Source organism: Enhydra lutris, unplaced genomic scaffold (genome assembly GCF_002288905.1).
Source record: "Enhydra lutris kenyoni isolate GAN:26980312 unplaced genomic scaffold, ASM228890v2 scaffoldscaffold9, whole genome shotgun sequence".
NCBI classification, from domain to species: domain Eukaryota; kingdom Metazoa; phylum Chordata; class Mammalia; order Carnivora; family Mustelidae; genus Enhydra; species Enhydra lutris.
This window is the reverse complement of record NW_019154093.1, coordinates 41,946,142-41,964,207: the sequence shown is the minus strand read 5'-3', so window position 1 is coordinate 41,964,207 and position 18,066 is coordinate 41,946,142. Positions and strand designations below refer to the sequence as shown.

At 37.8% G+C, this 18,066-nt stretch overlaps 1 protein-coding gene across 1 annotated transcript in view; it reads right to left on the bottom strand.

Annotated features, from left to right (window-relative positions):
* Nucleotides 1-18,066, bottom strand: part of LOC111143132 (serine/threonine-protein kinase TNNI3K) — a 312,262-nt gene that overhangs the window by 67,161 nt on the left and 227,035 nt on the right. The window contains exon 21 of the mRNA XM_022496630.1: nt 10,824-10,933. Coding sequence (XP_022352338.1) covers nt 10,824-10,933 — 110 coding nt within the window. The remainder of the gene's footprint in view (nt 1-10,823; nt 10,934-18,066) is intronic.

Below are 18,066 nucleotides of genomic sequence, written 5' to 3'. Positions count from 1 at the left end.
TAACAGACAGAACAATGTTGATTAAACAGCCTCTGTTTGCACTGGTATTTTTCTTCATGATGATAGACTTCCCACCCATTCTGATGCCCTTTAAACCATTAACCTTGATATTTGTGGATTTCGCATTTGGTGATTTATATGTTTCTTCCTTTGATGTTATCTTTTAATGGTCTCTCTATTTGTCACAGGAGCTGTTGGTCTCACTTGCCTAGGTTTAGTTGTATTTAACTGGAAACTCCAACAAGGCAGAGCAAATGAACACACATCAGAAAATCTTTGTTGCAGAACCTTCGATGAATCCCTGTGTGCTCATGAGGCAAGAAATTACTACGCTAAGGGATACTGTAACTGCCACTTAACTCAGGAAAACGAGATAAAGGTCATGTCCATTGTGGGGTCCAGAAAGGAAACGCCACTTTTACAGGAAAACAGCCATCAAGCAGCCCTGGCCTCTGAGTCCACAGCCCCTGACGGATCATTTAGAAACCTGAAAGGTAAAGACCATGGCGCAGACAGCACTTTCTTCTGCTTTGACGGCAGATGGTTGCAGTCAGGATGTTCAGAGCCTCCTGGGAATATGGCAGCTTTTAACGAAGCAGGCTTACTTACAAGACATTGTCCCAAGAAACTTAAAGAGCTAAGGAGTCATGAGCCTGGGGAAGTCCAACCTCAAACTTTGCCACAGCATGTAACAAGGACAATAGGTGAGTTGCCTTGTTTTAGAAGATCCCACTGTTTAAATTCCTCCAAAAGACATAATCTCCTTTAATTTTCTTAACAGTAGAATGCGATAAAAATCATTGTGTAGCACCAGTCTGTTCTTCTTTTAAAGATACTAGATCTGTGTGTGTATGTGTGTTTGTGTGTGTGTGTGTGTGTGTGTGTGTGTGTGTGCGCGTGTGTGTGTTTGGGGTAAGGTGTAGATGAGGACTCCCCCACCCTCAGGAGCTGAGAGTAAGTATATCTTATGCCTGTTGGAAAGTGAGTTTGTGACCCAACACCTAACAAGTTTCTTTTTTTTTTCTTCTTCTTCTTCTTTTTTTTAAAGAAAAGCAGGCTTTTAAATAGCAATATGCTGTTAAGATTTATGGGAGGCTGGGTATCGGCTTCTATTCCGACATCTTTCGAGCTCTAATGCCAATTCTGCAGTAAGCAACCTTCTCAGAGCATGACATGTTAGAAGAATGGGCCTTCTAATGCTACTGATTCATTTCAGGAATGATGTCAAGACACACACTTTGCTTGCTGAGCTGTCAAGGATGATAACTTTCCAGTCCAGAGAAAGTCAGGACTTAATTCATCGTCCCATGTTGGGAGCCAAGTAAATCTGGCCATGACATCTACCCACTGTACATGGGCAATGTCAATATTTAGGTGGAGGCAATGAATTCAATGTCTTCCTTTTCCTTCCTGAATAGTAAGGTGATGCTTTCAGGCTCAGCAGTGAAAACTTTGACAGCTTTTCTGTAAAGAGGTTCTTGTCATTTATTTGAATTGGTTTACAATAAGCAGAGCTTTCTCTAAGAATATGAATGGTGGAGGTACTGCACCAGGAAATTCTCACCATCAGGATATGGCCCTTAAGATGGATTTGGGGACAATTGGAAAAGAATGAAACTGTCTGTTATTTCATGTGTGGCATAAGGCAGGCCATTGCATTCCCCAGACTCCAGTTCTTACTAGTTTCTGGGGTCTGATGATTTGACTCAAGAGAGGAATAGCCAAAGTTAAAAAAAAAAAAAAAAAGTCTGTCATAGAAACCAGATCAGACTGGCTTTATTTTAGAAAGAAATAAACACTTACCCTTTCAATAGAGCCACACTTCAGGCAGACATTTGGCTTTGTCCAATGCCTTAACTTTTCTGTGGGAAACCCTTTTCCTGAAGGGAATGTTATCTCTTAACCGTTTAAAACCCAGTCCCTTGTTTCACACAGAGAACCCAGTTGTTTGTCAAATCAATACATTTACTTTTGAGAAAGACTTGAAATTCTGCTATATGTCAGGCATTGTACTGGAGACGGAATGAATCGGTATTGGAGGAGAAAACAACCAAGGCCACGTTTGCTTTAGAAGAGAAGTCAGTAAGAGTCAATGTCACTCTGATTATGTCTTCAAACTTGGAAACACAGAATCACAGTATCTCAGGAGTAGGGAAGATTTAGAGATGATCTAGTCCGATAGTTCTGAATATGTATCTTTGAGTCACAGAACTCTCTTGGAATCTGATAAAAGCTAAAATTCTTTCCCCAGAATAATTTTATATCCACATAAAATTCCCGTCTAAGTCTTATCTCTTGATACCCATTGAGTAAGTAGCTTCCCCAAGGTCCCCCAGAAAGTTGAAGGCAAATCTTAAGAGTCAGATGCTAGTGTGAAGACTAGCTCACGTCTTCCTTTCTATCTCTGAACAGAAATACTCCTTTCTTCCTTTGGATAAAACAAACAATTTCGGAAGACAAGAGAAAGTATACTGATAAGATGTTATTTTAAACCTAATATGCATTGTAGTTAAGAGGATAGGGTTTAGTGTCAGACAGACCTGGGTCAAGTTCTGCTGATATGGACATGTGGAAATGTGATGGGGAGGAGAAGCATTTCACCTCTCTAAGCATCTTTCTTCATCTATGAAAGTGATAGGACAACAGGACTTGTCCAGTGGATCAGATCTCTTGCGAATATTAAATGAGATAATGAAGGTACTGTATTTAGCACAGTGCCTGGCTCTTAGTAGATGCTTAATTAATGGTAAATATTACTATTATTTTTGTCATTATTATTATTTAACAGGTATCATTAATATCATATTAACATGTATCATTTAAAATTCACAGAGATTCCTGCAATACAGACCAGACCATATTCCAGAATACTCATTCATTTAACAAATATTTAATTAATCCTATATTAAGTGATGGGAAATTAAACAGGTATGGCCTCTGCTTTGATGAAGTCAGTAGTAGTATCACACGTATTTCTTTTTTGTTGTTGAAGGTATCTTGTGTTTGAAACCTAAACACTACTCAATACAGTATCATGTTCTTCCTAATATTTAGTTCTAACTGGGAAATTAATGCAGAAAAATATTGTGATGGCCATTTGAGAAGAGCTTAGATATTATTCATATTTAAAGCTAACCTAACCAACAACTAATGTAAAGATGTACAACTATGAATGTTTTTATTCCTAATTCTGTAACTTTTAATTCAGCATTGCAACTGATTAAAATGTGGCTGTAAAGAGTAGCTTTATAAACTGCCCAAAGTCTTTTGTGGGTTTGGTTAAAAATTAGGAAGTATTCAAGAATTGCCATCATCAGAGGAATCATTTTTTGTACCTTTCATAAGGTTTCTAAGCATCTGTTTGGTTGGGGTAATAAAACTCTGCTCAGTGCTAAATTTCTGCATTTATTGTTCAGCAGATATCAACAATGACACATTCAGGAGGAGATATGCAACATCCGCTTCAGTGTTGGCAAGAGAAAGTCTTGAAAAGCATTTAACAAATGAATCATGGCAGCCTCCAGCAGAAAAAAAAGACAATGGCTTACAACCTCACAGGCAGAGACATTTTATTACAGGTTCATCATCCCAGCCTTGTGAGCCTGAGGAACACTGTGTACAACAGATCTTACAAAAACATAGATCAAAATATGATGATCCTTGTGGACCGTTAAAACGGAGCAGGCCTAGCTATTTTCAGCCAAACAATTCTCTTATCTGTAAGTATGTGCCCTGTGATCAATTTCAAGATTATGTGAAAGAAAAGAAGCCAAATCGTCAAGAACGTTCAAAGGCCAAGAAAGAGCAGATCCAAATTAACAGCGCAATAGAAAAATTTCTTATGAGGGAGGACAGCACAGAGTTATCAAGGTTATCGACAAAAATCAAGAAAACATATTCCCCTAAGAGGGTTAGCTTCTGTGATCCTGACTTAGTAGAAAAAAATCGTCTGATGATGTCATCTAAAACATCAACCCACTGGAAACAGCAGAAAAATCAAAGTAGCCACCTGACCAAGTTAGATCTCAAAAAATGTGGCAATCCTCAGGAGGGAAACAAAGGAGGAATATGGTCTACTGATCCACAGATTCCGAAAAAGAAGAGAACCAGTCAATCTGACCTCAAAGGGAAAATTAAAAAACAAAATTCAAGGATAAAATTAAACTCACACCCTTTCAGAAAAGTCAAAGTCCATCCAGAAAAATCGTTGTCAGAACTCCCAAAGAAATTCAAACAGGTATCCTTACTACTGCATAAATTACCTAAAGCTTCTCAGAAAGAAGCTGATATAAACCTTGTGTCCTCTGCAGATTTTCCCCAACAGACAGTGAGTAACAACAACTATGATAAACTCATTTCAAAGAGCATTCCTCTCAAACATGCTCCAAAGCAGACCCTGTATTACCAACAAGACACTAAAAAGACTCCTCCGCTCAGTGCTAATGACTTACCTGTAGTCACCCAGAGATCCAGGGAAGGCAACTGTCACCCTAATGGCCTCATTCCTGATAGCAATGCATCAACACTGCCTCTACCCACACCCGTCATAGCTGAACACAGGCAGGCAAGCTCTCAATTTTCAAATGAGCAAGTGGAAGGTGCAACTCCCCTTGCATTGGAAGTACCCAAGTATTTATCAGCTACTTGGGAAAATACAGGAAGTGATGTTTTACCACCCAGCATTTCCAGGGGGTCTAATGACCAAGGGGCAACAGAGCCCACTGAGCACAGGGAGCAGGGCGAATCCAAGATCATTGAGCCAAATCAGTTTTCTTTGTCCCTGGGGAATCAAACACAACTTGTAGATGGCCACAAAATGGACACCAATAAAGAACATACCTTAAATCAAAATGAAACCTTGAAACATGTAGAGCAACACTCAAGTCACACACAACTTGGAAATAAGGAAAAAATGTTGATGACCAAATGGAAAATATCACATCAAATTGTGGAACGTTATATCACGGATGAGGGAAATGATGTAGGAATAAAACCTCCTCAAAGAGAAACTGATGATTCCGCTCTCATTTCCTCTGAGACACAAGACACAGGCGACCTAACTTCGACGAAGACAAATTCTATTCCATACCAAAATAGAACAGAGATTCCCAAAGATATCAGTACTTCTCTTAGTACTCAAGCCATTTGGAATCCAACCAACAGTGACAAAAAAGAAATTGATAGCACAAATGCATTGCCCAGAGATGATGGCACTGAAACACTAGGGATAAAAATATTAGGGAAAGAAGAGAAGCTGGATGGAAACAAGGCAGATTCTAGTATGTTAATTAGGACTGCACAGTTGACCTTAAAAGGTAGTAGAAAAGAAATGCAGCAAACTTGGGAAAATGGAAAAAGTGAAAAACATATGTTGTATGATTCAAGCTCTGCTGAGGCTACTATTACAGCTAAGGATTTGAGTATCACGTGTTCCCCGGAAGCTGAAAATAGTCCTCGTAGCGAAATAGATCTCAGAATTAACTGTAATTTGCAAGATTTCGGAGAAGTTCAAAATATTCAACCAGATAAAGATGACAGAGCTCATAAAGGAGGTGCAGTGGCAGTGCAGACACATCTAGTGCTTTCCTCTTCACCAGAGTTAAAAGACATGAGTTTTGAGACAAGAAATAAGGTGCCTCTAATTCCTCGAAGAATAAATGAAGCTGGAAGCTCTGCTCCAAAACCTGCACTGTATCCGCCATCTGCTGATTGTGCTAATCCCTCACCTTTAGAGGCAGAACTCAACTAATCATCATTTTCTACGTTAGCTTTCTTCAAAAGGACACACAAACACCCCCTAGTCTTTGCAGGCATTCCAAATGCATTCTTTTGGAGGAAAAGTCCTCAGGAACTCTTTGTTGTCAATGAAGTAAAAGTACATGACTGAATAGAATGCAAAAATCAAAGATGGAGCCACAAGATAGGTTTGACACAATTAACTGAATTTGCTTCTCTGAGAAATAGAAAAATGGGAAAGAAAAGTTTTGCCTAGCTCTGGGAAAGAAGGCAAACATCCAAAAAAAAAAAAAAAGCCTTAAGCAAATGAAAGATTAAAGAAGAAAAAAGTACTTGAACAGATTTACACTTGATGTTTATTTTATGGAAATTACTATACACATCTCAATTAGTGGTATTACAATATTGCTTTCTACATAGATGATTATATATTCATATTTGTGCCTGATTTGTTTTCCTAATTATGGTATGAAAATAAAAATTGAGGTTTGTATGTTAACTGTAGTCTAGCTGATATGCATATTCCTATATTTCAACCATTTGCAACTGTTCTGTTGACAATTATCCTAGATCTTAAGTAGAGTTTTTAAAACCTATTATTTCTCTAAGAGAAAAAAAAAATTAAGGATTTCCAGGGGATGTAAGCGATTTCTGTAAAACCTGTAAAATCCTCTACATCCACTAGGTGGTGATCTCGGCTTCAATCATTTTAGAAGAACAAATGGAGCTTCAAGATCAACACAATGGATCCTGAACAAAAGGAATTTTAACAAGCTTTATTGCCAATTGTTATTAACTTAAGATTTTGAAAACTAAATAACCTATTAGTATGTAAGCTTTCAAGGCTTGATCTCTTGAGTTTAGCATGTCACTATTGTTTGGTGTGAGTATTCCTTCTTGTGCACAGGAATTAAATGTCCTTATAAATATGAGATTTAAAAGCAATAGTAGAATAAGCTTCTCTCATTCAAAGCCACACTTATTGGAAAGATAGAGGTATATTCAAACAATTTTATTTTTGATATCCCAGTAAAACATTGAAAGCATACCTTCATGGTATAGAATATTATATTTTACCTTTCCTAAGGGGGAAAAAGGTAGTACTTTCTCTTCTTCTATCTATATCTATTTTTACATATTTTATATATTTATGTAGTCTCTAATATAGTTTTATATAACAGGATCTTTATATCTGCATCCTGCAATATTTGTATAGCCTAAAAGACTATAGAACAATGTAAATTCTGCTTACACACTCTGCCTATCTTCTGTTTTCTTTCCTATTCAGAATTGCCAGCAAATGATGTAACTTTCTTATTTTGAAACTCTCTAACCTTATTCCCTCTCTTCTTTCTGTTTTCTCCTTGGATTCAAAATTTCCTTGCTTGTAACTCCAATTCCTCTCCCCTCTATTTTTGTTCAGCCTCTCTGCCTGAGCTTAGCTCCTATGCCATCTGTCTGCCTCCCCTGATCCCACTTCATTTGGTTAAGCGCCTTTAAGGTGAGAAGAGCATCTATGCCAACTTCTTGCACAATAACTTTATTCTAATTGACAGTTTCCTTAGCTTTGTAGACCAGGTTAGTTTTTTTTTTTAATCTCTTGGTAGCTATCTTTCTTTTTTCCTTTTTCTATTATTATTAAAAAAAACCTCCAAAAACCAAAAACAAAAACCACCTTCACCTTAAAGCAGAGCACTTGGCTTTTTCTCCCACTAACAACAATATCCCTGATATCTAAGAGCCTAAGGAGTATTCTGGTCACTGGCTAATTCTCAGAAGGCGGTGATGATGACAGCTCTCCTGGGCTCCTTCCTCTTTTCCATTTCCTAAATCCAGTCTTTCACCTCCTTAGGATGTTGTTTGCTTTGAAGTAGTTCTCAAGTTTGCCCTTGCTCCTGAATCCCCATGGTAACCATTGTAGTCTTTGTCTTGTAATCAACTGGATTAATGCAACAGCAGCTCGGCGCACGCTCAGACTTCAGTGTCTTTTGCTCCTGTTTCAGCCCGCTGGTTCTCTGCCTTTACTGGGCACAGATCGGCTGAGGTGCTTGTTAAATGCAAAGTCCCAGGCTCCATCCTAGACATCTAAAGCAGGAGCTTTATAATAGGGCCCCAGAATCTTCGTTTTAACAAATTTTTCCGGGTAAACTGGAGTATGTAATATGCAGCCCACACGTTAAGAAACAATGCTCAACTACCCCAATCATACTAGAAGATAATTCAGTGCCTGTCTCACTATAGGAACCACATGCAATTCTCTGAGTAAGTTATCAAATCTTTTCATGCCAAGTTCAGCTGAATTTTCAAAAAACAATTACTTTTATCATATTTCTGCAACTCTTTAGGGACAAAAATATAGTTGCCTGGGATTTCATATCTGTTCTTTTCACTGTCCTCTTCTGTCTTTGTAGGTCTTGACTAAGAAGACATATATAGGAGATAATAATATGGTTCAAGTTCAAGGAGTGAAGCAAAGACAAATATGAAAGAAAGAACGAGTAATGAAGTTGATAACCTAGAAAGCAAGGACCAGGAGAGCATGGTGTTAGTGTCTCAGATCTAAAGATGAACTTATTTTAAATGATAGTATGGAGATCTAACCCCTCAGTGGCTACAAGCTTCCCATAACTAATAAGCCTCTCCCTTGTGTCCTTTCTCCCAGTGAATTTGCACACCTTCTCTTTGCTTGGACTGTTTTTCTCTCTCACCAAACCCCTTCATTCAGCAAACTCCTGTTTATGCTTGTGACCTCAGCTCAAGTGTCTCTCCTTTCAGGAAGCCTTTCCTGACCTACATTATCTCTTTGTCCTTCACTTGCCAATTCCTTTAGTATGCATTCTCATCTACTCTTGTTTTCCTCAGTCTGGCTTATAACTATAAAATCATTTGTTTATTCAATTTGTCTCCATTTGGCTACTAGACTTTACTGAGGCTCCCTGGAGCGTAGGTCTCCACTGAATCCCCAGCACTTGTTCCTGAGGCTGTGTAGAGACTCCATAAGTCATTGCTGAAGGAAAGAATAAGAACTAGCCCACCATTTCCCTTTTCCTCACCACTGAGCCTGCTCACCCAGTGAAGACGCTATTGAGATGGGCACGGCGATGATGTTTCAGGCACATCACATCCAACAGCTCAACTTCATGATGCTGAGATGGAAACCACAGCCAAGCCAGGGCCCACCTGACTGGCAAGCCCAGATACAGCTGGCTAGTCAGAGACTTTGCTTCCTACTATGCTTTTCCCCCATCCTTCTCCCTGAACTGCATTCTCAGAGCCCAGGCCCTGGACTGATTGGTTTTGCTGCTTACCAATAAAACTTTTCCACTAAACACTTGAGTTTTGGGTTCTTAGTATTTTTTTTTTTTTCTTTAACTTTAAGCATACCCTTCTTTAGCCCTGATCTGGTTCTCTTATTTCCTAACGTGTTATTTGTGACATCCATTCTACCCCCAAAAAATACTTTTAGAAGTTGCTAATGACTTGCTTTTATCTTCAAATGAAAGCTTCCATATATTCCCAATTTATAATCATAATCATGAAGAGTCCATTAATAAAAGCAAAAGGGATACCCTTGACAGTTTTTTTAAATTTTACTTTACATTTTTTGTTATACTTTATGTTATACACACTAAAGAGAAAAGGAAATTTCAGATTAGCTTTGTTGACATACTTATTCCTAGAAAATATGCCTGAGGTTTATATTGAATAAGCAAGGAAAGCTTTTCCCAAATGATTTCAAGCCATATAATTTTCAAGACAAATTACTTTTTGGACACTGAAATTCAGATGAGGGTGTTGGAGGCTTTGATAAGCAATAGTGGTGCTCATTGATGTACTCAACAAATATTTTTGAACATCTACCAGGGATGGTTCTAGGTGCTGAGGTTGCAGCAGCAAACAAAACAAAACAAAATGTCCCTGCTTTCTGGTAGTGAGAAAAGATTCAACACCAATAAATACATAATCTGCGAAACAGAATGGTCGGGAGAAGAGATTACTTCTTTTGAGGTTACTCAATCCACATGCCATAGTAATCTTTATTTTTCTTCTTAAGATTCTCCATGTACATTTGCACAGTTGGGTAATGACTTGGTCTGGGTTTTGCCTTTAGAAAAAAGAAGTGGGGAACTTGGCTTTCTCCTTCCAAAATCTAGACTGGGGCTTATTCTATTTCTCCCTTGGTGAGGTACATCCTGAGTTAACAACAGCTACACTTTTGTGAACTAATGTGAACTAATTCCCTCTACTCAGGGCAGAAGAATCAATGTGGGCTGACATCAAAACACAAGGATTTCAACAGACAACAAAACATGCTGGCAGGGAGAGTCTCAGACACCGTACTAAACAGTGTTACCAGGAGAGAAGTTGAGGAGTCTCCTCTTTTGTCATTCTCCGAGAACAAAGACATTCTCAAAATGTCTGGTACAGATAAGAAGACTCCTGTTTTGTAAACAAGTGGTCTGAGATTTCATGCTGGGATTATAGGAGTGTAACCCTTAATATTCTTAGATCTATGATCATATTTAATTTTTTTTTCTCTGTTTACATATCTTCCTTTATTTATTCCTTCCATAGTCTTGATCCCTCCATCTGTGTTCCTAACTACTTTATCACATTACTGCTTAAAGAATTAGGGAAGGACTAGGACTTGGTCTCTGGCCTCCTGCTTGAGCCAGTGCTACTAAAGACCACTTGTCACCGGGGTCTTCGCTAAAGGTCTGCCTCATGGTGAAAAGCCAACACAAATCCGTCTTGTGCCAAACTTCTTTCTTCAGAAAATGACTAAGTATGGTTCAAGTGTAGTTAATAAAATTGCAGCTGAGATGAGACTGTGAGTCATCTGTCACACCCTGGTCTCTCTTTTGCTAATCAGTTGTGAGAAACATTTCAAAATCAGAGAGCAGCAGCAAAGAAATATGAGATACTCAGACTTCTTGAGGCAATTAGAGACTAAAGAGCAGAAGGCAAATCAGTCTTCCTGCCTTGACAGTCTTAAAATACACACTAAAAGTAGACTTTGGAGTTACACTATTTGTGACAGATTTTGACCATAACACATTTTCTAAGAGGAAATAAGAATTACTCACTTCAGGACATGCATTCCACCCTCGCATGAGCAGAGATGATATGGGCTTGGGGATGGAATAGCCAATGGGAGGTCTGATGTGGTGGTAAGCCATGTCTGCTGCAGCAGCCGCTAGGAACCAAATGAACATGTCAGTTCTGAAACTCACATATTTGCCTCAAGAAACATATGAGCAGACAAACAAAAAGTCATCAAAAATCAATCTGTGCAACATTAGCAGAGACTCAAAGATAACTCTATGCAGGGTTTTTTTTTTTTTTAATGCTTAAACAAAATGTTGGATAATTTGATACTATCAGTTTATCTTTATAATCGTCCATTTATTTAGTTGTTCATTCAACAAATTGGGAGCAGAGGGAACACAAAGAGGATCAAAGAGGCATGCAAAAGAACATACAAAGAGCAAACAGTTTGGGGTGTGTGTCAGAAGTACAGGGTATACACATAATGTTATAGGAAGTAAGGACTGAAAGGCAAACTGGACCAGACGATATACAATGTCATAAATCCAGGCTAAAGAGCTTATCCTGTACTTAGCAAGACGTGGGGTGCTGCTGAACTTTGCAGTTCAGAAAGTGCCCCTATCACCTGGGCAAAATAGATGATTTTTTAAGCTTAAATACCATTACTGGTTATAAGAATATTGGGTTTTTAAGATTTAATATTTATACAGTAGTTACTATTTGCTAAACTTTGTTAGATAGCTCAAATCCATCATTTTAGCTAATACCACTCGTTGACTGAACTCCCTAGTGTTACCTGTCTGCTTGGGTTTCTGAATATTGCTCATCTCAAACTCCCCATTACAGTGTGGTGATGCTTGGGGCTTCGCTGTGGAATCCTGACTGTTGCATATTTTCCTGCTCTGGAACCAATGATTTCTGTAACTCTCTTGGAAACCAAGTTCATAGGTACTTTTATTAAACATATTTTGTATCAGGCAGCATGGTAGATATATATATAAGCTTTTTCAAACCTCCTAACAATCATTCAAAGTAGGTATTTCTGTGTGTGTGCGTGTATGTAACTAGTTTTTAATTTGTGAAAAAATTAAATATAATTAGTAATTGGTGTAACCTCTTGTTCCAGATTCCACGCTCTCTTCAACCACTTCACACTGAAAATACTTTGTAAACAACACCTGAAGCTCTTTTTATTACTCCTAAAAATTGCTCTGCACTGGTGGGAGGCTAAAGTCCCAGGATGTTGACTTCCTCTCTTCCAGGTTGTGATGTCATCAACATCTGTCTGTACCTTAATAACATTTGTGATATGACCTATAACTACTGCCTCTCTTACACTAAAGTTTGCTCCAATTCACTTCTGTTTATAGATTTACTAATTTAGTGAAATTATATGTAAGTTAATCAACATTTTGCTTTATGGATCAGTCGGAATTACTATCTAATTTTGACAAATGTAACATTTATACCTGTTTTCTTTGGAATTTTAGAAACATAATTAGAATAAAATCTTATTCAGAAAGGACAGTTGTTAAAATATTTTGAGTATTCTTATATACTCTTTCTATCATTGAGCTCATGCCCAGTCCAGTATATGATTATGTAATATTTTCCCCTAAATATCAACATTTTTCCAAGTTATTAAACTTCAGGTTAATGTATTTTTAACGACTCTGTATTCTGTATGATTTACTTAATCATTCCTCAATTTTAGGATGTTCAAATTTGGGTATAAACACTTCAAAGTAATCGTCTTCAGGATGACTTTCCCAGTTTCACAGACTATTTATGATATTTTGAGGGGTGAGATTAACCTGCCAAAGGGCATAGCTGAAGACTTTTGACACATACTGATAAATTGCTTTTCTAAAGAGTTGTATTAATTTACACTCTGAGTGGCCAATGTGTGAGAGACTTTTCATTACATCTACACCAGTATTAGGCTTTCTCATTTTGTAAAAGATTTTGTTAATATGAGAGGCAAATATATCAGTTCATTTCTTGTTGTTTAAATTTTGTTCTTTGATGAATAGTGAGGCTTAATATTTTCCTAAGTATTTATTGGTTATTTGTATTTAAAATTTTAAGTTCATTTTCTTTGCCTGTCTGGTATTTTAATATTTCCTTCCTTACAACAGCAGTTCTAATTGTACAATTATTCCAAGTTAAGGGTACAGGGCAGAGACAGGAATTCCATTTCTACTCTTGTTTTCAATGCCGTTTGTAGAATATTTGCATTGTCACATTTGTCAAACTTTTCTAGCCACTATTAGCTACAGTTATATTTGCTGACACTAAGAAAACAAAGAAACAGTCAAAGACTGGTCAAAACATATTTAGGGGGCACCTGAGTGGCTCAGTGGGTTGAGCCTCTGCCTTTGGCTCAGATCATGATCTCAGGGTCCTGGGATCAAGCCCTGCATTGGGCTCTCTGCTGGCCGAGGAGCCTGCTCCCCCCCGCTCTCTGCCTGCCACTCTGCCTACTTGTGATCTCTCTTTCTGTCAAATAAATGAATAAGAATCTTTAAAAAAAAATATTTAGCAAATGAATGTCACTTATAAAATGTGTCTTCTGTGTCACAAAAAACTAGGTGTGTTAGGTTTCTCCCATTGGCTACTCTTGACGATTTTTAATTCTTTTTGGAATGAGGTAAATAAATAAGCAAACAAATTAACTTATGCTTAATAATCACTGATCTTTAAACTCTACTTTTTCACCTTATGACCATTTGGATATTGTTGAGCTGGTGCAGCTATAAGCACATAAGCCGGTGTAGTGAACACATTTAAACTAATTATACATATCCTAATGGGTGGGGAGGGACTATTCATAAAGTGAGTTAAACTCAGATGCAGGTGCCAAATGTCTCCTCTGAAACCTTTTTAGACTCTTACATCAAGTCTATAAAGTTACCTGTTTGCTTCTTGGCACTGCGTCTGGAAAATCAGTTTAAGATGAACGATACTTAATTCTTCATTATTCAAAGCAGATTCTGCAAGGCCTTGGCATCTCCTTCTCCTTTTTGCTTTGTGCACTCTTGGCAGTGATACCACTCATTAACACCTCCACCAGAAAGTGGGCAATGCAACATGAGGGGTCATGGAATTGAGATTTGTCACCTCTGAGATTACTTTGTCAGTCTTCCCTAAGTGGCCATGTTACACCAACAGCTGGGAAATTTTCTGGTATTCCAGATTCAGGAAAGAGACTGTCAGCCCATTCATCAAATTTTTTACCTTGATTGCTACATAAAGTATGTTAAATGATTTATGTACATGTTGGTTTCTACTTTTACAAGTGAAACTTTGCTATTAAAAGAGAATAAGGCTAAATTTGAAAATATCAATAACTATTTATTGAGCACCTACCATTTTTCAGCACTGTGATAATTATCAATGATTTAGCGAAACTTGTAATCTAGAGCTAGAGTAGGACTATCTAAACGATCTTTTTACAACGGTGGAAATGTTCTGCAGTGTTCAAGATGGTAGCATATGCCTATTAAGCACTTAAAATGTGGCTATTAAGCACTAAAAAGGTGTAACTGAATAAGTGAACTTTTACTTCAGTTTCAGTTCATATAAATTTAAATTTAAGTAGCCACGTGTGTCTTGTAGCTTCCATAGTGGACTGCACAATTTTAGAGCATAGCTTTTTCTCACTCTCATCCTGAATGAGGCTTAAATTAAACAAGATTTTGTGAGTCAGCCTCAAAAGTTTATATAACCATGATCTTGATTTGTGGATTTAAGTTCTTTATTGCTTATTAATACTTTATCAAGAAAAAAAGGGATATGACTAGAGATCATTAAACAGGCATTCTGTACAGCATGTGATAACCTTCATTCACTTATTCACGTGAACAAATGTACTGAACATTCCATGTGGGCGATAATAAGCTAAGAAAAAAAGTATTAGGCTTTTCCATAAACTTTGGTAAATGAATGAATAGTTTTTAAAAAGATGAATTACTGGACTTTCCACTGCTTTTTATGATTCAATCACAATTTCGGAAAGGTGATCCTTTTTTCCTGAAATGTTCTTGTATGCACCTTCTTTTCTTACATTATATTTTAGTGTCCCTTAAGTCTTAGCTTAATGAACTGTCTCTGGGTGCCCTTCCTATGTACTCCCATAGACCTGGTACTACAATAGCATATATTATATTATACATAATTGCCTATTTATTTGCTTGCCTCTGTAAATAGATAGCTCAGGAATTGTATCTTTTCACTATTGTATCTCCCGTGCTTAGCACGATGACAGCTAATCAGTAGGCACCCAACTGAAATGCACCAAATGAATCAATAAATGAGGCAGTTCAAAATACGATTTCACTGGAGACAATACAGGTCATGGTATAGATGACTCAGTACACATTTTTTGTACAAATAAATAAGGATTCTGGATTAATGCCAATTGCTGTCTTGCTCATTATTATGTCTTTAGGACAGAGTACAATGCCTAGTCACTAAGAAACACCACAGAATGAATATGCTTAGTTTAATATTAAATTATGACACAATTAGGTAAATGACTGAGATCTGGTGGCATATTTAATTCATACTTTTATCTTTTTATCAGAACATTTGGGGAGGGGGCTTCTATAAACTGAAACAGTATCACCATTAAGAATTGGCCTTGGGGCACCTGGGTAGCTCAGTCAGCTGGCATCTGCCTTGGGCTAGGGTCGTGATCCTGGGGTCCTTGGGCTTGAGTCCCACATCGGGGTCCCTGCTTGGCAGGGAGTCTGCTTCTCCCTCGACCACTTCCCACCTGCTTGTGCTCTCGCTTTCTCCCATGTGCTCTCTTATGTTTCTCTCTCTCAAATAAATAAATTAAATTAAATTAAAAAAGAAAAGAAAGAAATGTCTTTAACAAGGAAATGTGATGTGGGGGCCTAATTTCCAGTGTGGTTTTGCTTTTAACTCTGTGAGAGATCCTAATTAAGCTAATTTGCCTCGGTGAGTATTAATTTTTTACATGTAAGATGAAGCATTGAGGACATCGTGTAGTGGTGATAAGCATGGGCTTTGGGGACAAGGAGCCGTGCACTTAAGTCTTGACTGTCCCTCTTACTGGTGTGTGATGTTGAGCATATATCTTATCCTAATAGAACCTAAACCACAGGTTATTGTTAGATTTAAGGGAGAGAGTGTACAGAGAGCATCTGGCACATTGTTGGTTCTCAATAAGCATTAGCTGTTGTTGCTGTAATTATTATCATCTACAGAGCTAAGGGTTCCACCAATCCCTTTTACTCTGAATCTGGAGAACTAGATATCAAAAACACCGTATATTTTCTGTTCTGTTTAGATCAGAAATCATAGTTCCTTTTGAGGTTTTCTGGGAGTCTGAATACCCAGTAAAAGGTTGCATTGAGTTACTGCAAATTACAAGGCTACAAACCATCTCATCTGTCACCAGCCCCGGCTCATAATGCAATATGGCCACTGTGGAGAGGATGACTATGCAGCTCTTCATGGCGAATTTAATTAGCTATATTGCTTATGGATAAATTGGTACTAGATTCTGAATTCCTAAGTTAAACTATCACTCTTACGTTTTATGAAATAAGTCCAGGCATCCATATAAAAAGAGAGCAATAAAGTGCAACATTTTACTTGTAAGCTTTGACGAACATAAACTACTAGAATTTTTTTTTCAGTTTTGATTGTGTGTATGTGTGTTTTAAAAAACACAATTGATTCTACCTTGTTGTTTTTATGGGTTGGGCTTTGGTGAAACAAAGCAAATACGGACCACTCTCACAGCAAGCGCTAAGACACATTCTTTGTTAAACTGACACTTCTCAATGATATATCACCAGAGCATATAGCATCTGAGAGAGACCACGAGATTGCAATCTTGAGATTGCACTAAGAATGGCTTAATTTTTTAAACCACATCCCATTCTCATTACAGACTGTCAGAAGAATAGATTAATTTGCACCAATGTCTATTCTCATTGCAATCTTTGTCAGTGTAATGAAGTATTGGAATGTTAATATCAGCTATGTTCATAGAAATATCATCATCCATTGGACTGATTTGATCTTTCCAGTGATCTCTGTAGTGATTGGCTGGCTCTACTCTTCTCAGTGATAAACTGATAAAGATTAGCACAGCAGACACAGGATTTCAGGACTTTAGCTCACTCTTATCTTCCTATTTTCCTATCACATGTCAAAGCATAGTCCACATCATCAAGTGCTTATGACTTTCAAGGTTATTATATTTAGGATGCTTTAGGATTCTAATCATATATGGAGAAGAACATCTAATATTTAAACATGGGTAGCAGACACAAATTGCTACAAATATGGGATCCTGTGATATAACTGTGTCTCTAAATGTACTTAAATTCTTATTTTTTACAATCATATGTGAGACAAAAAAAAAAAATTGCAAGCCATATTTGGCCCCTATATTACAGTTTGCAAACCTGAGTTAAAACCTCAATATGAAGTCTCACCGAAATCTGGCTAGAATAAATTGGCAGATGTCCTTAATTTGCTGTCACATCTGAGACTTCGATACAGCTTGGCATTAAGGAATCCCAGGACACAGAGTTGAGTCTCCTTGTGAACCAGCTGGCATCACACAGGAAAACAAAAGGAAAACAAGAGGCTTTTTCTTTGGCCTCAAACTATAATCTGAAAGTGAGCCACAAAATTTGGTACTTGGTTATAAGGGAATGGGATTGGATAAGATACATATTGATGGATTAATTTATCCTAGATTTCTTCTTTACTTTGTCATGATATATCAGAGGAGACAGACCCGGGAGAGACGTAAAATCTGGGAAGCAGGTGTTGGTTTCTTTCTCTGAAATGAATCCAGTACAGCTCTTGTTTGCCAGGTCATACCAGCTCCTTTTTCATCTTGCCGGGTTCTTCTCTCTCTGCTTGGCTTCACACCTTGGCTCCTTTTCTCTCTAATCTTGTCACTTCTCTCGCAAATCTGCTTTCTTCCTGGATCCATCATCTTCCTGCTGGCTCAGCCAGAAGCCTGAAGTTAACCCTGACTCCTCCCTCTCCCTTGGGCTCTCACCTTGGCTCACCAGCAAGTCCCATTCAAATTTCCCACGACCAGCCTCTCCTTTCTCTTCTAAAGCCACTATCCTAATTAAGGTTTTATACATTCTTATCTAGAATACCTGGTCTCCTTGCCCTGGGTTTCAAGCCTCTTCAATCCAGAATTAGCTTTGTAGCAAGAGAGAGCATTCAAAAATAATACTAGTGTTGTATTATTGCCCTGCTTAAACCCCTGCAGCAACT